General features: G+C 36.4%; 2 protein-coding genes and 1 long non-coding RNA gene across 3 annotated transcripts; 1 reads left to right on the top strand and 2 right to left on the bottom strand.

Annotated features, from left to right (window-relative positions):
* Positions 1-8,093: 8,093 nt before the first annotated feature.
* Positions 8,094-10,877, bottom strand: LOC125472616. The gene is made up of 5 exons (XR_007254536.1): positions 10,651-10,877; positions 10,470-10,542; positions 9,918-10,318; positions 9,741-9,818; positions 8,094-9,650 (listed from the first exon to the last, which is right to left on the bottom strand). It is a non-coding gene; the product is annotated as an uncharacterized LOC125472616 (long non-coding RNA).
* A 2,123-nt stretch (positions 10,878-13,000) lies between these two features.
* On the top strand, positions 13,001-17,720 carry LOC103932640 (NAC domain-containing protein 96-like). Its single transcript, XM_009342271.3, has 4 exons — positions 13,001-13,414; positions 13,675-13,955; positions 15,782-16,156; positions 17,135-17,720. Exons 1-4 carry the CDS (start codon positions 13,072-13,074, stop codon positions 17,375-17,377), a joined length of 1,242 nt encoding a protein of 413 aa, XP_009340546.3. The 5' UTR covers positions 13,001-13,071; the 3' UTR covers positions 17,378-17,720.
* A 409-nt stretch (positions 17,721-18,129) lies between these two features.
* LOC103932648 (transcription factor MYB20-like) lies at positions 18,130-19,199 on the bottom strand. The gene is made up of 2 exons (XM_048574211.1): positions 19,147-19,199; positions 18,130-18,820 (listed from the first exon to the last, which is right to left on the bottom strand). Exons 1-2 carry the CDS (start codon positions 19,197-19,199, stop codon positions 18,130-18,132), a joined length of 744 nt encoding a protein of 247 aa, XP_048430168.1.
* Positions 19,200-23,378: the final 4,179 nt, after the last annotated feature.

Genomic DNA, 23,378 nt, shown 5'->3' with positions numbered 1-23,378 from the left:
AAACCCTCACTTTACCCTCTGAAATAATTTGATTTTCACATATATATAACACAACAATTTACCTAGCATCAATTGTTAAATTAGTATCATAGAATTTTGAAAAAAAATTATTTGAAAATTTCATCCATCAATGCACATGAACGTTAAATCAATTTGAAATTTTAATTCTTATGGAATTTAAAACAATTATGAATTAGCCAAATTGCAAGAAAAATAAGTAAGAAAAAGAATTAAAAAATAATAAAAGGAGAGTATAAGTGTATTCGCAAGTGGATGGAGAGTGATAGAATTTTGCTCACATGTGTTACCACTTTTTTTTGTAGGATCCATTGTTTTTTGAGGCTAAATGTAGCCTGATTTTATGCTACCCAAGAAAGGAAGTTGTTAGCCCCAGTGGTGGATCTAGCCCTATTTTTTGGCTCATTGGGGATGAAATTTCTTGCTAAGGCTAGAAATGTGGTAGCCTCATGGAGGATAAAGCTCGCATTGGGGATGCTTTAAAACCCTCTAGCTCCCTTCCTCCTGCTCTTAATCTTTGTCACTAGTTGAAAAAACTATTTGTGCGACAGATGTTTGGGCGACAAAGCAAAATTCGTCGCACAAGTGAGTTTTGTGCAACGAAAAAATAGCTTCATCAAGCAAGAGTGGTGCGACTTTGCACGACGTACACCTTTGTCGCACAATTCAGTTTGCATGATGAAAAAAAGATACTCGTCGTGTAAAGTCAGTAAGAAAACGGCGGGTAATTTTTTTTAGCTCGAAAAAAATGCGTGACGAAGATTTTCCGTAGAAACCTTGGGCGACAAAGGTCATTCAGTTTGGGTTAGATTATTCAGTGCATGCGAATCAACGGAACACTTGCATGACAATGACTTTCGTCGCACAAAATACAGTTAGTTTTTTGAGTCAGAGCATTCAGTGCATGTGAATAAGAGGAATCAATACTGTATATAGTGCAGATATTTGCACGACAAAGGCTTTGTCGCGCAAAGTCCCTAACCTTCCTATAAATATGCGCTTTTGCTCTCCTTATTCTTCACAATTCTGTTCGTGATCAAATGGAGGATAAAAACCAGAAGCAGAGCGTGCCCTCCGGGCCCTATGATATGAGGCAATATGTGGAGTTTGCACATGCGATTTGTGTAGCAATACAGAATAATTGTCCTACTACTAACTGGCGTTCTTGGAAATATGTGCTCGAGAATGTGAAGAATGTAGTGATGGATTAGTTATTAGTAAGTGTGAAAAATGTTGAAAATAAATAATTTTGTGAATTTTTTGTTATATGTTAGAATTAATTATTTGCATATATGTGTAACAGTGTAAATATACTCTTGATGTTACGAACTGAAGAGTTGATGAAGTTGATGACACACGTGCCCTCATTAGGACAAGGGGCATCATAGTCCTCTAGAAGGGCCAGAAAACCCACATGAAAGCCACTATCTCAGGAAAGGGATCCTATCCCTTTCCACTTAATCTACTAAGTCCGGAATTTGGATCGTTAAAATTTGATCCAAAGGCTACAAACAGGGGCTCCTTTAAAAGTTATAATAACTGTAACCGTTGGATCAAATTTCAACGATCTGGATCCCGAACTTGGTGAATTAGGTGGAAAGAATCTAATTAAACATTTGTCTTTTCTGCACAAGCTAAAATGATCGATATCGACGGAGATTGACAGAGCCGATGTTTGAGAATCTTTTGTGATTGTTCAAAGCCAGCCCTGTCTCTCTCTCTCTATTCTCTCTACAGTCTTCCAAAAGCGCCCACAACTTCCCCACCACCATCCCCCCTTTGCTTTCCTTTGCTTTGCTTTATCTCTTACCCTTGCACAAGATCATCATCGTGTGAAAGGTTGCATGGCTTTAGAACCCCATTTAAAACTCACCTCTCTCTCTCTCTCTCTCTCTCTCTCTGTGAAAGTTTAATATTGAATGACTAAAATGCATGTTAGGAACGTGGTTTAGAAATTTAACATTGACTGAGAGTTAGAGTTTGAATCAAGGTTTTATATTTTATTGGAAGCAAGTGCGATTTAGGGTTTGGAATCTCTTTATGCAAATGATCAAAAGCTCCCCGTTCAAGGTTGCCGTATGTTCTCTTAATCTTAGGCATGAATATTGGGAAGGGTTGGGTTGGTAAAGATTGCAAAAAGTAATTCTTTCGGCAAAGACCTTAAAACCCTCTAGCTCCCTCTCTCCCGCTCTCAATCTCTGTCTAAATGCAATTGGTTATGCACAACTCATTTGATGTTGCGGTTGAGCTGTAAAAGCCATAAAGCTATTTAAAGAAAGAAAAACAAATATAAAGGCCTGTTTTTCTGTAATCATCATTACTACAAGTTCACTTCTCAACCATAGAACTACTGTTGTACTAAGAAGCCAAAGCTGCCACTTTAAGCTTCGAACACAGACCTAATTCTAGCTAGCTTAGTTTGATGAGTTCATAATCACATCTCTCATATGACTATATTTTGCACATTTATGTGAAGAATAGGGTCAATAAATGTGTCGCGTTTAGCATTTTGCCTTACATCGAAAGCCAAAATTTTGACATCGTTGGATACTAAGGCCGACTTCTGTCTCTCTCTGATCAACTGGTGTATCTTACAATCAAGCTCCCTTATCCTTTTGCACTTGAGGGTAGCAGTCATCACTTTGATGGCTAAAAACATGTCGAATATATACAAAATAGAGAGAGAGTTTAAGACATCAATTCTAAGGCGAGTACAATGCATTTCAACTCTTGGAATCCCATATTGCCAATTTGGTTGCATATGTTGAGACTTTGCATGTGTTTATAAGTAATTGGGTTATTCCCATATTGCCAATTGATTTTATAGTGGAACCCCAACTTTGTTCATGGTATCAAAACATGTTGTCTTAAGTGTGAAATTCAATGGCCAAACGCACTCCACGTCACCTATTTGCGTTGTTCATATGTTAAGCTTGAAAATTCTTCACATATAAGAGGCATGTTGAGAACGAATCTCATATTGTTGAGATGAGAGACCTTACATATGCTTATAAGTACTTAATATACTGTTTATATTACATATTAATTTTATAACGGAACCTTAACTTTTACCGCATGGATAGAAGGATTCAAATTAGACTAGTAATTTAGTATCCATCTTCGTAAATCTTGCTTTGTGAATATTCAAATCATGCGCGACTCAGTTAATCTGTATGAGAGTCTTATAGAGAGAGAGACCAGTCAAAGATTTGTATTGTAATCATTAAAGATGTTAGTATGTCTTTACCCAAATGAAAATGATATTTTAAGGAAAGGGACTAAAGGTTCAATATGGAACACAAATTGGTAAAGAAAAAGCAGTTTGGATGGTAGGAAAAATAGAAGGAAAATCATTATAAAGAAAAAGAAGACTGTGACGGTGTGCCAGGTAGATTTGTTCAGATGATCATGGGTCCATCATCAAGTCATCAACTGTTGAATGATAAAAGTATTTTTTTTCCCTTTGTGATGAAAAATAAAAAAGATCAGAATTATCCGATGGCCCCATCAAAATTCATCCATAGTAAAGCTGAAAATGAAAGAAAATTATAAAAACTAAACATCTTATCCAATTTGTAGTGTGATCATGTGGTCTTGTTTGTACTATAGCTTGTTTTTCGATTATGTGGTCATGTTTGTACTATAACAATTTGTTTTTTCTTGAGATTACTTTGATATATCTTTTTATTTTTAATCAAGGGCGATAGAGAGATATATTGATAAGGGAAATAAGATTACAAAGAGTGAGCAGTGTACTATAACAACTTGTTTTTCCCTGAGATTACTCTGATATATCCTTTTATTTTTAATCAAAGGTGATAGAGAGATATATTGATAAGGGAAATAAGATTACAAAGAGTGAGCAGTCACTGTTCAGAATTACAATCTGCAAATAAAACATCTAAAATGAAGTCTGGTGGTTCCTTAGACCACATAGAAGGGTTGCTGTACGAAAGACTGAAACGGGCAAGTCGATGAGCAACTTCATTTGCTTGACGTCTTATATGAGTAAAACAAACTCCAGTGATCCCCAAGGAAAGCTCTCGAGTTGTAACATCCCACATCGTCCAAGGGAGTGGATCTTGTAAGCCTTATATGTATATTCTCATCTCTACCTAGCACGAGGCCTTTTGGGAGCTCACTGGCTTCAGGTTCCATCGGAACTCTGAAGTTAAGTGAGTTCGCGCGAGAGCAATCCCATGATGGGTGACCCACCGGGAAGTTCTCGTGTGAGTTCCCAGAAATAAAACCGTGAGGGTGTGGTCGGGGCCAAAAGCAAACAATATCGTGTTACGGTGAAGTCGAGCTCAGGCTGTGATGGGGCCCGGGTCGGGATGTGACAGTTTGGTATCAAAGCGACTCCCTGGCCAAAAGTGTGTAGATGAAGACGTCGGGCCCCTAAGGGGGTGGATTGTAAGATCCTACATCGCCCAGGGGTGAGGATCCTGTAAGCCTTATATGTACATGCCCATCTCCAAATAGCACGAGGTCTTTTAGGAGCTCATTGGCTTCGAGTTCTGTAGGAACTCCGAAGTTAAGCAAGTTCGTGCAAGAGCAATCCTAGAATGGGTGACCCACTAGGAAGTTCTCGTGTGAATTCCCAAAAACAAAACCGTGAGAATGTGGTCAGGGCCCAAAGTGGACAATATCGTGTTACGATGTAGTCGAACCCGAGATGTGACAATTTTTAAATATTATTTTTGGTTCTTAAATGGTGACCCGGGTGGGATGTAACACGAGTTCTCAACGATGAGACCAATAGGAGAAAGGTCCTGCTACAAGATCGGAGAGATTAGGTGATCAGGAGCGAATCACTCTCAATAACTATATTGTGAAGACCTTTGGAAGACGCCAAGGCAAGACCTTCCCTGACCGCTAAAGGCTCAGCAAAGAAATGAGAAGGAACATGAGGGAAATGCTTAGCTAAGCTTGCTACAAAATTGCCCGTATTGTCTCGAAGAACCACACCTACACCATCAATGAGATGGTTCGCATTCCAAGTTCCGTCCACATTAAGTTTCAAAAAAATAGGCCTAGTCTTCACCCACTTCACGGTTGATGAGTCCGAAAAGTGGCTAGCAGTGGAAGTAGGAGTGGAGGCAAGTTGGAAGTTTTGCCACCAGCAGATGGTGTGAGATACCACGATGTTAGGAGGGGTCACATTTACCTGACCAAAGCATAGTATTCCTAGTGCTCCAAATAGCATAAGAGAGCGTTAGAATTAAATCAAAATTATGCTTGTCTAGTTTAGGAAGGAGATAAATCATCCAATCACAGGCTGATGAGAATGAGGGGCCACAAGGTAGACGGTCCATAGGAGAGAAACTCTACAAATAGGTAGCAAAAAGGCAATCATAAAGAATATGCACTCTTGATTCGCCGACACTGCCACATAGTACACACAGAGAGTCAAAGGTTATGCGACGCTTTACCAGATTGGATTTCGTTGGGACAATGTCCTTGCAAAGGTGCCACGCGTTCATTCAAACTTTCGGCGAGACTTTGGCTCCCCAAATCCTTTTCCAAAGTAAGGAAATGTCAGACAAACCTGAGGAAGAAGCTCGATTGATCTTGCCAGAAACCAAGTCAAATGCCACATGATAGGCGGTTTTCACAGAAAATAAACATTTTTTGTTGAAGTGCCTAATAGGTCTATCTTCTAGTAGACAATGGTTAATGGGAATATAGAGAATGAGGCCGGCCTCCAAATTTGAGAATAAAGTCCTTATGACATTGGTTCTCCAACATTTCCTTTCCACATCAATGAGATCACTAACCAGAGAAACGGGGCAGGCATGAGGCTTGGGGGAGAAAATATGTAATGATGATGGCGAAGGAACCCATCTGTCATCCCAAATTTTAATCTTTTCTCCAGAGCCTACCTGCCATCTTGATCCCCTAGTGAGCACCTCTTGACTAGCACATAAGCTTCTCCAAACAAAGGAGTCACCGGGCTTAACCTTTGCTTGGAAAAAAGGGGAAGAGGGAAAATATTTGGCGTGAAGGACTTGTGTCACCAAAGAGTCAGGTTCGTCAACAGCTTCCAACCTTGTTTGGTAAGCATCCCGAGATTGAAAGCATGTAGATTCCTGAAGCCTAGACCCCCATTACATTTAGGAAGACAAAGCTTGTCCCAAGCCAACCAAGGGATCTTCCTGCCATCGTCAGATCCATTCCACCAGAACCGTGCAACAAGACCATTAAGTTCATTGCAGAAATATTTAGGTAAAAGAAAACAACTTATGGCATAGAGAGGGATTGCCTGAGCAACCACCTTGACAAGGATTTCCTTTCCAACTTTGGAGACGCTTCCAGAGGCGTTCTTTGATAAAATTAAAACATTGTCCCCTATTTCTCCCCTATATCCTTAATTTTGAGAATGAGAGAGAACAATTTCTATGAAACTAAATTTATTGTCATGTGACGTTTTGATTCAATAATGCAATACAGTATTTTTGGTCCCTCTAAACCATTTCCAACAAGAAGGTTTATGAGAGATTTAATTGTTGTTCTTTTAGCAAATTCTTTGTTAATTATTACTTGTATATTCATGTTGAAATGCAAATATTTCAAAACTGAAAAGCATCATTTGATGCTGCGACTCATATCATTAGCACTTTTATTTGTCCAGTTCCATGTACGAAGTACGTATGGACAGAATTGAATTGGGGTCCATTTTTAGACAAGTATTATACTTTGGATAAAATTATTTGTGCCGTAATCATATACCATTTGAATGCATATTTATGTTTCCATTTGATTTTCATGCTAAAATATTGTATTAATCAATCCATTGCGATCCACTTTTGTAGAAAAGTAGATCATCGTCATCATCATCAATCGTATGTTATACAAAAAGTTGCAATACATGCATTGTTCATAGCTTTAGTTTTAGGGAAGACTCTGTTATTTGTCCTTCAAGACAACCAAGAATTGTCTGCAAAGCGTACGATGTCCCTATAAGAGAATATAGCTACTATATTTAAAGTATATCTATGAACTTTATATCTTGTCCTCCTTGATATTTCTTATTCACGGTGATCTTGATCAAGTTAAAATACGATTTCTCTTCAGTTAAGTGTGATTTAAACCTAATGAACTTCTATTATCTTAGTCCTTTTTGTACCACGCATTTTACACTATTCGATCTCTAGTTTTTCCGATCGACTTCATGTGCATTCTTTAACATCAATTGATATACATTGGCTAAGAAAGACAAACTTGTAGATTAAAGACAAACTTGTAGACTAAATTAGCTGAATTGGATGGATTAAATTGGTGAATAAATTGTTGAACAAAAGGTCATAAAAATGTGTGTAACCCTATTTATTAGGTTGATAATTTTGGTTGATTCGGATCAATGGTATACCATAATATTGATTTAATCATGACTTTATAATGCAATCACGTTGTCACATTAATCTAAGTTAATAGTATAAATAGAATGTCCAAGACATAACAATCAACATTGTTGCTGTAGTAAGAACGTAATTTTGTGACCTCATCATTATTATGTAATATTGGACAATAAACTTTTTGGTAAAAACTCTTGAAAAAAAGAAAAAACAATGTTATTCTCAATGCACATTTGTATTCTTGACTATTATTGTAAACTACTTATGTAAAAATTGAATAACTATTCACTGAATAAGAATGTTCTTTTTCTATTAGGAAAATGCTTGGCTTTAAAGAATGAGGAGAAATTCCTCCTAAAAACACTTCGTGTTTATGATAAAAGAAGTTCATATTATAAATTACTATTTAAATATTATGTCTGCAAAAATTCAATTAAAACTAAAGTAGTATAGTAAATCAACTATAATAAATAGGTTTTTTTTATTTTTTAAGGGAAACTTCTCAAGTGTGATGGAAAGACACTGAGTAATAGTAGCAACCCCTTCAACTTTCAGAATAAGCATCACAAAGTTACAATTACCATGGGGATATAACCAACCTCACTTAAAAAAAGTCTTGAACAAAAGCAATAACATCCAAACCAACAATATCCTAACAAGACTGATAAAATGAATTAGGAAATTATCTGGGCTTGGTACACTCAAAGGGTCCATAGAAAACACTACACTATTAATTTCGCCAACTGAAGATAAAGAACAAAGGATTGGAGAGTTTCTACCTTACTAACCATAGGTGGAATTACACTACAAACATCATCAATTCTAGAAGGCTTGAAGGGGAATAATATAAAGGTTGATAAAAGTTTGCCACATAATCAACAATATCAGTCGGAGAAGAGAGCACATTATCACAACCCCAAAGAGTAGCAATTCTCTAAGATGAAGACCTACCACGAGCATAAGCATGAAAAATGCAGTATTACAATCACCCTTAGTAAGCCATTTGACTCAGGCTCGGGCTAGGTCTCACTAGAAAGATTCTTTCATACGTAGAGAATTAAGAACAGTTGTCTTAGCTACAAATCATCAAACCTATCTTGAGTCAGCCTATAGGAAGCAATAATGTTTTGAATAGTTCTTAGATTCTCCCTAGCAAGCATTTCGAAGAAAATCACAAAAAAAAATATTATAATTCCAATCTCGAAGACAACACTTAAGCCTTAAGTATTTGCAACATAACAAAAATGGGACAACCATATGTAATAGTAGACTGCTAACAACTAGCCACCACATCCATAAAACCAGAATGCAAAGTTCACATGGATTGAAATAGGAAAGGACGAAGGCCTCCAAGTAAAACAATCAAGGCCGAAAAACAAGACAATTATGATCAGAGGCTACTTTTGGAAAAGAAGAACAACTAGTGTGAGGCCAACACATAGATATTGATAAAGACGCCTCACCATGTGACCATCACTACTACAAAGTTACCTATAATTGGTGGTTCAAAAATCGACAAGAAAACATAATTTATGTTGTATAATAGGTAAAAATCTGACATAAACTCATGCAATGTTGGATAAAAGAACCGACACTATTGCTAGCATCACAAAAAGACTTTTGATGTCGGTTAGTCCCCTTAATCCGCCACGAAGAAGGAAGCAATATAAAATAAAATAAAGGATAGTAGTGTCGGATAAAAGTGACATTGAAACTCACGCTGGCTATAGGCGACATTAAAAAAGGATAGTAGTGTCGGTCCTAACCAACACCACCTAACTATTTAATAAATAAAATAAACAACTATACTGTCGGCCCTAACCGACACCACCTAACAATTCAATAAATAAAATAACAACTATACTGTCGCCCATAAGTGACACCACAAACTATTAATAATAAAAAATAAATAAAAAATTTCCTACCACAAATAAACAACTCCATGAGTTATTGAGGAAACACGACTGTTTTCAGTGGATCTATCACTAATGCATTCGAAAAAAAAAAATAGAAACAAAAACATGTCATTTATTCAGTTTGAAGGTGGATTTTTCTTTTGTTCTCAGAGCAGGTCAAGTTCCAAATGGTTCACATGTATCTTCAAATGAAACATGCATTCCATATCCATTCACACACATTGCAGATCCAGCAAAATCTCAGCATAGATGAGTGTACCTTTCATATCCGAAGATGTGTCAGTTGATAATTTGTTTGCCTTTGGATCTACAACTTCAACATTTCCTTTTCTCGGATATACCCTAGGTCCGAGTGTCCTACCTAAACAATGCAGGAATATGAGACATGCCGTGATACATAGCCATATTTTTTAAGAGCAAACCTATAGCATGTACAAACAAGTTTTCTTACCTTTTGTTTGCTTGGAACTGTGATTTAACCAAGCCACTCTTTGCCATTTCCTTTGCGGACACCAGATCAGCCATTGCTCTGCTCACAACCAGAAATAAGGAGTTCACATTCATATATGGACATATTTAATGCATGCCGAGCTCACGTCAGTGAAGGGAAACCAGAAAAGATTATTACCGTTATTGTAGATTAGCTGAGATCAGACGTTTGGGGACGAGTACCGTGACTGTTGGACCTATGCATCTTTCTTGGGTTGTATTAGCAGCCGCTGTATATGTATCAGCAACGGATTTTTTGACACGCCCCAACCCCGATATCTCCAAATATTAGGGTAGGCACTGTGCTGGCCGACACCCGAGGGTGACGAAGCCATTTTAAACATGCAAACAAAGAAAATAAATAATTAAAAAGAAATATGTCGATGCGGAACGTGTTCAGAGCATACAACTAATCAAGGAATAGATGGAAGAATTACAATAAAATATATGAATAAAGGAGTGGGTCCTATGCTGTAAAGACTTGAAGATACCTACGCAAAGATGCCCTGACGCCAGGATTATATGCCTCGAATCTAAATCCTGAAGGGGGCGCAAAATAAAAGAGTGAGTGGACCAAAGTTTATAATAATAATACTATTAATAAAATATAATAATATAATAAATAATAAGTAATAAAATCATATATTTAAAAAATAATTATAAAACTGTAATTTTAGGGACGGATCGTTACATTTTTTACCCTTTTTGTTTTGGATCTGAGTTGGAGTGTTATTCTGCCTTTTCCCATTATTTCTTCGGCGGATCTAGAAACTCGTACACAAATCAAACAAGCATGTGTTAGTTTGCTTCTTATTTCTGTATAAAAATCATCAAATGGACACATATTCAACAATGGCGGGGTCGATGTTTACCTCTGTGGGAAGATTGGAGCTTAGATGTGCCTACATTTCCATGGTAGACTCGTTGATTTTGGATTTTTGCAGAGAAGAGTGCGTAATGAGGTGCGGCTAGGGTTCTTCATTATAGGGAAATGAGATGCAGCTAGGGTTCTGATATTAAAGGGAGAGAGGGCTGAGAGAAATGAGAGAGGGTTCTGATATTATTGAGAGAAGATACATAAAGAACACCAACCTGTGAGCGACAATTGACAAGAAGTTTTAAAATATCTAAAAAGAATTATTAATGTTGGGTATAAGCGACATGATTCTCTTTTTAACCAACATTAACTTTATGTCGGTTGAAAGTGACACGATTCTTTTTTTATACGACACCAATCACACCATCATTTGAAAAGATTAAAAACTATGTCGGTTATAAGCAACATTAACAGTCTATGTCGGTTATAATCGACATATACAATTTATGTCGGTTATAACCGACAGTAATTCCGACACCATGTAAAGTGGCTGCCAGAAATGTCTGATCCGTCACTATATTATATAAAACCTGACACCAACCCGCTGACACATTAAGACCACTTTTGTAGTAGTGCATGAACACCCCGACCTTTAGCCCCAGGTATAAAAAGCACCAATAGTGTCGATATGAGTAAATTCATGAAACTCAGTAATATTGTGGAAATCCTCATAAGAAGTTCGAGCTGGCAAACAACCACCCACTTGTTCATGAGCGCTAAGAACAACATTAAAGTCGCCAATTGCCATCTAAGGTACAGTAGTATAAGAACAAATACCCAAAAGATCACACCATAATTTTCGACGTCGGCTGGAACTAATAGCCGCATAGACAATAGTGAAATGAGAAAGAACACCACTAAAAGAAGTCTGAATAGTAATATGTTGTGTAGTAGAAGAAATCACATAATGAGAGCAACAAGTAGGAGAATGTACAATCCACATATTACGCAATAAGTCATCCTTGTTGTTAACAACAGTTAAAGATAAATCCAATGAATCCCAAAAAGCAAGAGAGATAGAACCACGAGTAACTACAGGTTCAAAGATGCAAACCAAATCCGCATGATGAGAATGACAAACATTAGAAAGCTCTGTATGTGTATTAGAATCGCCGGATGAGTTTCTAATACTTTTATAGATTTCTATCATTTTTTTATACAATTTGATAATGAAATAATTTTATATTTTATTAATTTTTGTGCAGAGATAATTTTTACATAGTGATTTTTAGTATTAACAGTTCTGATTATAAGTAGTAAATTTTGTGAATCGACCACGAAGTATTTTGAACAGAAATCACTCCTCATCCTTGACGAGCCAAATTGAACTCTTTTTTTATTCAAGTAATAAGCTTGTTATTCACAATGCATTTTTATAATCAAATTTGTATATGCAATTTAACTAGTAAGCTATTTATAAACTTCAGTGTGGTTTCTTTGATTCAGAAACCGTGGTTGATGAGAATTGATTTCTTTATGACCTCATTCAAGCAACTTCACTGCATGCAATTCAAATATATTAATTGCATTGCGTTATCCACAAATCTCTAAACAAGATTGCATAGCATGTATGGCACAAACCTATAAAAGGCTTATCATAATTAATAGCAGTTTTAAAATAGGAGGAGCTTCCCCCTTTTCTCTTACATACGGCCTACGTTTATGGTCTCCAGAAGACGTCATCTAACTATCTAAGAGCTACTATAATCTTAAGGATGGTGTTAGAGAGACCAAAATTTAAAATTATTTTTTGTAGATCACATGATGTAACGGTTGATGATTAAATTTTTTTTATATAAATTATTAATAAATGAGCTTAACGATCAATTGCCACATTATATAATTTACAAAATATGATCTAAAATTTGGTCTCTCTAACAAAATAGAAAATATTCATAATGCAAGCCTAATCTATACCTGGGTATACAAAGAAAAGAATATAAGAATGGATTGCAGAATACCCAAAAAAGCTGTGAAAAATGTGAACGTCATTGATTAAAGTATTCGGTAGTACAATACATCAAATATTGTATGTATAAAAGTAGATAGAGTACTGTATATAATAGGGTTTGCGATTGCAGAATGATTATTAAAATAGAGGGTTAGGGCATGGTATTGCGTGTTTAGGGTATGGACGATTTAGTGGCCCCAGACAGCCTTTTGAGAGGGCCACCGTATTTTGTTAGTTTGTGAGCAGACAAAAGAAGGGAAGCTTCTTATCCCTCCCTCTGGGTTTTCACACAAAACCTTACATAGAATCTCTTCAAAAGCCAAGATCCAAATATCACCATCCTAATATTCCCTCTCTTTTCAACCCCACTTCCCAGTCTTAACTACCAAAAAAAACCACTCTCTCTTGGATCTGATCAATCATGGCAACATTAATATAAGTAATACTTTGGAAATCGAAGGGCAAATGTCTGTAGCTTTGATGCCAACAGTGGCCTATATAGTCCATTATCGCGCAAGCCAGTTTAGTTCAAGTCCAGAGTTTTGCTCGCTCTCTCTCTCTCTCTCTCTCTCTCTCTCTCTCTCTCTCTCTCTCTCTCTCTCTCTCATTCTGTTTAACTTCATCTCTCTCACACTCTCAAAGAGTACTGCAATGGCACCCATGAGTCTTCCTCCTGGATTCAGATTCCACCCAACGGATGAAGAGCTTGTTGCTTACTATCTAGATCGAAAAATCAATGGTCGCACCATTGAGCTAGAAATTATCCCAGAGGTCGACCTCTACAAATGTGAGCCATGGGATTTACCTGGTATGTACTTGATTTTGTTTTGTGCCTCATGTAAATATATAATTCTAGTAATAATAATATTTCAAGTGAACATGATAAAAGAAGTTGAGGTTTTATCAACCATTTATAAAAATATGGAATAATCCAATACTTTAAAAGTTCATGCAAGGTCTCTCGATTTCTCGATGTGAGATTCACACTCTCAACTCTTTAATCCATTACAACAGGACTACAGAATTTCTCTTACTGTACATAAGTTTGACATACTCTGTTTACTGTAGATAAGTCGTTCCTTCCGAGCAAAGACATGGAGTGGTACTTCTATAGCCCGAGGGATAGGAAGTACCCCAACGGGTCGAGAACGAATAGGGCTACTCGAGCTGGGTACTGGAAAGCGACTGGGAAAGACCGGGCGGTGAACAGTCAGAGGCGTGCTGTCGGCATGAAGAAGACATTGGTTTACTATAGAGGTAGAGCCCCCCATGGTATTAGAACCAACTGGGTTATGCATGAGTACCGGCTGGTCAATTCTGTGTGTGGCAATGCGTCATCATCTCTAAAGGTATACATAAGTACGCAATATACTTGTAGTAGATCATTAGTTGTATGGTTTAGTATGCATCTAATTCCCTCCATTTTCCTTTTTGCTCCTTTAAAATTGGTAAATATAAGCATTTTTGGAGTTAGAAAATCTAATGACAATGATTTAATATAAGGGCTAGCTGCTTGAATTCACTGAAGAGAATCTACTTAAACTGTTTCATAAAGAGTGTGCAACTGTTGGTGTTTAAGACGCGCAAGAGAGAGTGTTGTGCCCTTATAATTAGGGTTTGGTGATTTTTTCAAAAAAAAAAAAAAAATTAGAGTTTCTGATATCTAAAGAAAGTTAATTATACACCATTATCGTAACTACCATACAAGAATTATTGTAATTAGGGTTTCCAATTAAGAATATGAATCCAGTGCTTGACTGATATAATAAAGAGCGCTTCCCAGCATGCACTTTAACGAGTGTACAAAACAGTTAGCTAGAAACATAAATTGAATCTGAACATCTTCCTGTATAATATCATCATATATATGGATTTGGATCCTCGCGGAATCCCCTCACTGAGGATCATAGGATCAACAAATACAGATCGTTGATCAAAAATCGTGCGGCCACAATTTTTTCTTTTCCTTTTTATATTTTTCATGCAAAACGATGATGCTTTACTTTTAAAAATATAAAAAACATTTAATTGGATTGCACGATTTTTTTATCAACGGTCCGTATTCGTTAATCCTTAAGATCTCCAGGCGAGGATCAAAATCCCATATATATATATATATATATATATACTGGTCACAATTTACGCCATCATTCTCGTGCATATGTAATGTCTATGGACTCGAATAAAAGCAAAATTCAATATCACTCTTTGTACGTTTTCTTCCTTTAATTTCTTTCTTGTCCTTTAAAAGGAATTTAGCTTATCAACATGATGATTAAAGACACTTCAGTCTACACTTTAGGTGTACTTGCTAGTATCTTTTTCTAGACTTTAGCATCACATATATTTCTGCTCTTTTTTCTCCTTTTCTTTCTGTGCTTGCTTTCATTTCTGAAAGAAATTCTATCTAGATCTCTTCCTTGAAAACTCACGGATCAAGTGATCCGTGCTCTTGAAATTTGAAATAACGGCAAAAAATTATTATAAATTTTAAAAGTTTTTGTCAACTTCTTTGTTTTTAGCCGTTGAATCAAATTTTAAGGGTTCAGATCACTTGATCCGTAGGCTTTAGAGAAAGAGATCCTGTCCTTCATTTCTAGTCTTTGTTATGCTTACTAGTGAATCACATATTGAGGAAAGGAGGAACCTTGTGCTTATAAGTAATTAAGTTACTATTCATATTGCCAATTGCTTTTATGGTGGATCCTCAACTTTCTTTATGGTATCATAGTAGGTTGGTCTACATGTGAAGTCTAATGGCCACACATGCTCTACGTCAACCAATTCGCTGTTGTCCACGTGTTTAGCTTGAAAATTCGTCACACATGAGGAGGCGTGCATGTGAGGTTCGTGCATATTGTCCACATGTTTAGCTTAAAAATTCACCACACGTGATGAGGCGTGTGAGGATGTGAAGATAAAAGAGTTTCACATCGGTAAAAGAATAAACCTTGCAAGGGCTTATAAGAGCTTTGACTACTCCTCATATTGTCAATTGAGTTTATGGTGGAACCCCAACTTTCTTCACTTACATGTTTATATGTAATTTTAGCATACCATGTTTAACGTATTGGTTGATTTGTGGAACTCCAACTTTCTTCACTTGCATATATATATGCATATATGTAACTTTGGCCGGCCATGTTTAACTTGTTGGTTATTTTGAATTACACAGGATTCTTACGCATTGTGCCGAGTGTTCAAGAAAACAATACAAATGCCCAAGAGTAACAAAGAATACACGCCAATTGGGATTAACAATGCAGACAATGATTCAATATGGGTCTCCAATGAACAATTGTTAGGGGAAGACACTAGTGGCATTAATGAGGGAGCTTCAAGAGGGATTGAAACTGATCAAGATGAGAATTATTCCAACCATGATTATCCCAAATTTATATCTGACACCTCTTCTTCAGATCTCACTCAAGGCACACCTACTGAAACTGGCATAGCTGACGATTTACAAGCTCCATTTGCTTCTGATGAAGCAAACAGTTCAGCTGATCTATACTCTTTTGGTGTCCACTGCTCCTCAGATCTACTTCAGGTTTGTACAAAGTACTATTTACAAATTCATTTTATTCGGGACAATACATTTACGCACTCATAATAGATAATGGTACATAACAGTCTATATGTTATGTTATCAAACTATTAATTTAAACATTATATTTAAACATACATGACTGCATGATTAATAATTCAAATTAATAGTTTTGCGACCGTCTAGTAAGAGAGACCCCTACATATATAACAAAATAATATGCTCTTTTAAAGTCTTTTTAAATCTTCATGATATCATTGCTTCCTTTTGCCAAGGCACATTTTGGGAAATATTCTACTTTTGTATATAGCTAATCTGCTTTACATATACTCTCCAAGGCTTCATGTTCACACCCCATACATATAATTTTAAGATCAAGCTACGTAAATGAATTATGATCATGGGCACATTCAATGATTCAAACACGCGCAAACCTACTATGATTGGTTGGAAGTGGCCCACAAATCAAGGCCTTAGAGTTTTCTTTTGATCTTAAAGTAACAAAAGTTGCAAGTAATGAGTTATATCCTTTGCTAAAGCTTCGTTCAAAAATCTTTATAGTAGACTGACTCAAATGGGCTTTCTTCATCAACATCTGTAACTTCTTTTGACTGACTCAAAACATATTTCTTCCTAATTTTCCTCTTAGTGCTCCTCTCCATTTTCTTTATCCCCAATGCCTTTTCGTTTTAGTCATCTCCCTAACAATTTGAACGCTTGCCTCTTTCTCTTTTCTGGAAGACAAAAAAACTGTTTAAAAATGATTTTATATATTAAAATTCCAGTAATTGCTTCTATGAAATTCAGTATATAATTTGTTCACAATATCTTCGTCATGTTATTTTCCATATACATGTCTAGTTAATGTATGTGTGCTATGTGTATGAACCAAAACAGAGTTTAAGTTTGCATCTTAATTTCTTTGTTTAAGACTCATGTGATCAATACCAATTTATTGTAATTGTCTGCCAAATAATGCAGGAGACATATATACCGCCCAATGCGAGCTCACTGAATACCTATCAATTTCCTTACCCACCCTTAGAACTTGAAGACTTCCCGCAGATCAATTTAGCTGCAGAGACAAACACAGCAAAGCCGGAAATCATCGACAAGTACATGTCGTACGACAAGTTCAAGGATTACATGAATGGAACATTTGAAGAGATCTTCTCATTATGTTCATCTCAAGACAACTCTGTGCCCCTCTCCTTGCAAGACTAAGCACTACATACTAACACTCACATTTTCATACTTCAATTCATTGATACACAAAGGTAGCTAGAAATAAAATATAGTGTTCCATTGGCTAAATAACCAGAAGTGGTGGATTTATATTGCCAGAAAATGAGATCATCATGATAAGGCTATATATAATGTACTTCACAATAGAGAATGAAGTACTTTATATTACTCCCAAAGCATACAATCATTTTTTTTTTTCGTTTATAATTTTCCTTGTATTGGTTCCCCCCTTTTGCATGTTGGTGTTGATTCGTGTTAGGTCAATTTTGGGAAGGGAAATGGATAAGCAGATCATATTGTGACGGTGTTATTTGAAAAGAAAATGATTATTGGAACAAATATATTGTATGTGTCCCTCATTGGAAAATGGTTTACTAAATGAACATGGATTATAGACTATAGTACTTAATTAAGTAACCAGTCAGATAACCACGAGACTTGGAGAAATAACTCAATGATGATGGTCGAGGATTTGAACTAATCACGTTCTCTTAAAACCGTAGTTCTGATACAATATTAGACAACTACTGAAAGTCCAGTTCCTCACGAAATATATGTTTTGGGCAGTTACTCTCGCTGTCTTGCTGTTAAGTTTTCACTGGGAATGGTCAAAGAGTAGCCAAAAAGTTGGTTCCCTTGCCACAAGATACCTCAAAACGTGTAAAATCAGGAAAATTTGGCGAGAAAAGTTCAATAAAACTTTGGTTAAATTGTATGCACGCAAAACAAGTCTAATATCTCCATGCAAAATTACACATAGAGTTCAGATCCTGAGATATTTCTCCACACGACATAAGTGTAGACTCGACAAAGCTAAAATCAATACTAGAACTTTCAAATATTGAAGCATGATCCATATCCTCAATACGCTTAATTTCCATCTGATCCAAGAGCGTCTCCTTTTCTTGCTGTAGAACTACTTCTTCTCCCTTTGACTGCTCTCCCAATAGTATTCTTGGTACTTCAAAGGGATCAGCACCAGAAAGCCAGATGTTACTATTTTCCAAGAGACCAAACACTGATAGGTTCACCGAGGAAGACGACGATGAAGAGGAAATATTATTGATCAGTGTGCTGTGATCAGTGGATGGTTGATGAGGCAACCTGATGATGTCATTGAAGGTAGGATCCTCAACCCTAGTCCAAGAAGCATTACTAGGGTTTTGATCAAGATCTTGATATTGATAAGTACGTAATGTCACATTAATAGGTGATGCATTTATTTCAGTGAAAGGCACTTGAATGGGTTGCTGTTGAGCAACCTTGCTAGAAGCTGATTTCTGATGATGAGAATTAGGAATCAAGTTATGGGTTTTTGGGCTCCAAACCTTGTGACATGAGCTTTTTCTTAATGCATGAATTCCAGAATTCTTCACCTCATTGTCTGTTCTTCCGGGGAGATGCTTGGCAATCTGAGCCCATCTGTCACAACCAAACCAACATCTAATTGCGATGAATCCACTTTTTCTTTTGCCTTTTTGGCATATGAAGAAATAGAGTAATGTTAGAGAAAACACATTTAATTCACACTATATTAGTTGAAATTAATGGTGTGGTGGTGCTACTACTAATTAATTAACAACTGAGCATAATAATTGATGTAATTCAACTACTGATCATAATTGACGGCCTCTTATCTTACATTTTTTTTTTAAACAATATTATCTGGGGGAGGGGGTGGGTGGACTAGCAATAATGTGGTTCAAATTCGCCTTTGGCGAAAATCTAACATAAGAGTTATCACTTACAATTGAAGATGAATACTAATAGACCGTAGTACTAAGTGACTCTTATCTAACATTTTTAAAGAAACGAAATATTGTTTGACAAAAAATTAAAAAAAAAAAGGTTAATTAAATCCTCACTTGTTGCCCAAAATTCTATGAACATCAATGATAGTATGTTCTTCTTCAGGAACAAAGGATCCCCTTGAGTTCGGGTCTCAAATAGTTTATCCATCTCAACCTGCAACTCTTGCCACACCTCTGCAAGCCTGCCATGACCCCAAGATAAAAATCAACTTTCTCCTTCCCACTCGCAAACTCATAAACTTGAAAAATGTAATTAATCAAGTATATGTATACCTGCATGTTTTGGGACAGAACTCCAGCTGCCATGACCATGGGTGGTTGCTGAGCTTCTCATCTTCTTCAGGCGACCATAGACCTCTCTTCACCTTCTGTTTGCCGCAGCAGCTTACACTCTTCCTGATTTTGTATTTCATACATGTGAAAGGCTATCACTCTAACGGGCGGTTTCTGTGCTTGTCATTAGTAATGAATTATCTACACACTTTGACAAAAAAAAAAACAGAATTATGTACACACAATATATGTACATATATATATATATATATAGACATATACTTGTTTATAATCAGATATAAATTATGTCAGTTTTCAATCCAAATAGATGGTCAATTATTTGATTACTTAATTAGTGTAAGAGAGAGACTCCTATGTACTACTGTGTCTGACCGACACATGCATCACCGAGGCCAAGGCAACCTTTAAGTATAATATATGTTCGATATTCATAATTGATTGCTACACAATTACATGCATGCACATTCTTTCTTCAATAATGATCCTACTGTAAGAAAAAAAATGCACCCAACTTTCTTAAGACAATGTACCCCATAATGCATTTTAAGGACTCAAACCATTCATATTTTAGGGGCCTCAATCAAACGCTATCTCTAAAAAAAAAATTATTCAAATTAAAAACTATTCTTTAGATATATGACTAAAATGAAAATGCCGATAAATAAATGGTTATACAATTACTAATTTAGTCAATTTTGACATGTATAATTACACCAAAAAAGAAAGAACATATCCCTAATGTTGTGGACAAAATATATGATTTGTTTTATATATACAACATATGCAAGTGGTGCATTGCCCTAATGGTTAGAGTTTTCATCTTCAATCCACTTTGTACCAGATTCAAACCTTTTGTCTCCCTTCAATGTTGTCACATCCCGGCCCGGGCTCCCACCACATCCCGGGCTCGACTCCACCGCATCATGATATTGTTCGTTTTGGGCCTCGACAACGAACGGTTTTTTCTTGGAACTCACACGAGAACTTCTAGTGGGTCACCCATCATGGGATTGCTCTCGCTCGAACTCACTTAACTTCGGAGTTCTGATGGAACCCGAAGCCAGTGAGCTTCCAAAAGGCCTCGTGCTAGGTAGAGATGGGAATATACATATAAGGCATAGAGGATCCACTCCCCTAAGCGATGTGGGATGTTACAATCCACCCCCCTTAGGGGCTCTACGTCCTTGTTGGCACACTTCCGGCCAGGGATTGGCTCTAATACCAAATTGTCTACATCCCGGCCTGGACCCCCACTACATCCCGGGCTCAACTCCACTGGAGCACGATATTGTCCGCTTTGGGCCCCAACCACGCCCTCACAGTTTTGTTTTTGGGAACTCACACGAGAACTTCCCAGTGGGTCACCCATCATGGGATTGCTCTCGCTCGAACTCACTTAACTTCGGAGTTCCGATGGAACCCGAAGCCAGTGAGCTCCCAAAAGGCCGCGTGCTAGGTAGAGATGAGAATATACATATAAGGCATAGAGGATCCACTCTCCTGGACGATATGAGATGTTACAAATGTAGCTTAGAGTAGTAATATCTCTTGTAACAAAAAAAAATTCTATGATTAGATAAACTGCTGCCTACGATTATTCAAGCTTATATAAGTGCTACTAAAATTTTGGTTGTAGATGTGATTTAGACCAGCACGTCCCTCCCCATTGCAACCAAGTTTATATTCTCGTAGATTAGAGTAGTTTATTTAGGGGCTAGCTATTTGATAACCATATTTTGTTTTCAGATTTTTTTTCTAACTAAAAATTTGTTGAAGAACTTATTCCAGTTTTCGTATGGTTACAAAATGGACCCTAGCGGGCTCACATAACATAAAAACAGGCGATGTTATATTTAGACACACAACGCTTGCATATTTACTGAATATTTTTATTATTTGGTTAAATGCATCAGTTTTATGTGTCTAAATAATTTGATTATTTGATTAATGGCAGAGTTAGAAATTTATATAGGAATGGGTTAATTTATTTTCATGTAGTTTGTAGTGAATTTAAGCATTGAGAGTAGGCTAAATTTTTGTTTTCTGCAATATTAGACCATAACATGCTTATTTTAACACCAAATTTTGCTCTTCTCGTAAGCCAACGGTCGCTGATTACCACTTCATCACAAAACTCATGTCAAGCTTATGTTCATGTTATGCCAGGGTTACCCTAATTAAACAAATAAAAAGCAAATATACTAAGGCTAAACAAGTAACTAGAATCTTTTTAATAAAATTAATAAAAGATCTCTGCAAAATTTGGTCTTTACCGTTTCTCTATATCTCTTTCTTCTCATCCAGTAACTGTGAAAGCTTTCTAGTCACTATTGCTATAGGCAAAAACGTATGTGCATGCTTGCTTTAACAAGCAAGCTCTCCCCTCTAATTAATTGCTATGCCAAAGTAAACAAAAAGCCTCCACTACAAATACACACACACACACACACACACATATACAAAAAATTGGGTTTCCAAAAAACGTGCAAGTGATCATCATAATATTCATAAGAAAAGAAACTACATTAATTGATAAATTGTTTGAGGTATATATCATATTACTTTCACTTATGGAATACATCTGATAGTTAATGATAATGAGAGAGGGTACTGTTGATTAACCCAAGAATGTGACAAGAGGCCATACGGCACTAAAACTGAAGCTTCCTACGTTGAGCAATCCCTATAACTTTTTATCATCTTAGCTAAAACCAAATACTGGCTCTTACCTTTCAAGCTACTTATGCGTGTTTTCCCTTGTCTTAGAGTGCATCCCAGTCATGCTTCTTATTTTAAATTCATTTTAACTAAAAGGACTAGAAGCATAATGACTAGGAGTAATTAGAAATTGGAGTACGATTCAAGAGACCAGACATTCCAAAATACTATTATTCCACCATAATTACAAAACTCATCAAAAATAGGATAAAATTGGTGCCACGTATGACTTCTTCCTAAACCCCAAATCTTAATCACGAGGATTGAACTTTGCAAGTCGAAGAACTGAAGGCACCACGAGTTAAGTTTTGCACCCTTCTCTGATGCTCTTGCCGCCAGTAGAAACCCTTCTATGAGTCACCTCCAACAAATATTGAGTGTCCTTTTTATAGTCCTTTGTCAAGTAAACAAACCACAAAAATCATCACCTCAAATTAGAAACAACAGATGTCAAAGTCATGACCACGACAACAACTATGAAGACTCTCATCGGCATAATAAGAGAGCGACCATGACTGGAAACAAAGAGAGAAAGAGGGAAGAGATCGAGAAGGATTGTCCCGACCTCAAAACCAAAGGCAAGGGATCGGCAGCTACAGTTTTACTTTAAAGGAGTAGGGTTTTTCTTTGAAAGTTTATTGGTTAGTGAGCGAAATGATTCTCGTAACTTTAATTTAATAAACCCAGAAAATTCAAGAGTCAGAATTATTTTAATTTCCTTTTCTTGTAAGTAAATATGTTCTTTGATTAAAGTATCATGAATGACATATAATGACATATATGTGTGTGTCATATTGTCTTTTGTGTCGTCATATTGTCTTTGAGTGCTGATATTCCCATCCGCTGTCTTATTTCCCCACCCATCATTTAATAAAAATGTTAATAACATATTATCCTTTTAAAAGAAGACTCTTAAACCCCTATTTAATTAAGTACAAAAATTTTGAAAAAACAAAAAATAATTTAAAATAATAAATAAATAATGGTGGGTGAGATGTGATATCTTTGGTGGAAAGAGGTTGGGAAAGATTTGAGTTAGAATCGACAGAAAGGTTGGAGGAAGGAATGAGTGTGTGCTAGATGAATGTGAGAAACTTAAATGGAGGAAAAAGAGACTTGGGTGTGAGATCTGCGGCTTTGGCAAAAAAGGAAGAAGA

The sequence above is a fragment of a genome, unplaced genomic scaffold (genome assembly GCF_019419815.1).
Source record: "Pyrus x bretschneideri cultivar Hongxiangsu unplaced genomic scaffold, Pyrus_bretschneideri_v1 Contig7, whole genome shotgun sequence".
Taxonomy (NCBI): Eukaryota; Viridiplantae; Streptophyta; class Magnoliopsida; order Rosales; family Rosaceae; genus Pyrus; species Pyrus x bretschneideri.
This window is presented reverse-complemented; position numbering and strand designations above follow the sequence as displayed.

Coding starts and splice junctions, on each gene's coding strand:
- LOC103932640 (XM_009342271.3), top strand. CDS start 13,072: ATGTCTGTAGCTTTGATGCCAACAGTGGCCTATATAGTCCATTATCGC. Junction 13,956..15,781: donor ATGCGTCATCATCTCTAAAG/GTATACATAAGT, acceptor TGAATTACACAG/GATTCTTACGCATTGTGCCG. Junction 16,157..17,134: donor GCTCCTCAGATCTACTTCAG/GTTTGTACAAAG, acceptor CAAATAATGCAG/GAGACATATATACCGCCCAA.
- LOC103932648 (XM_048574211.1), bottom strand. CDS start 19,199: ATGTTAGATAAGAGTCACTTAGTACTACGGTCTATTAGTATTCATCTT. Junction 18,821..19,146: donor ATTAGTATTCATCTTCAATT/GTAAGTGATAAC, acceptor TGGTTGTGACAG/ATGGGCTCAGATTGCCAAGC.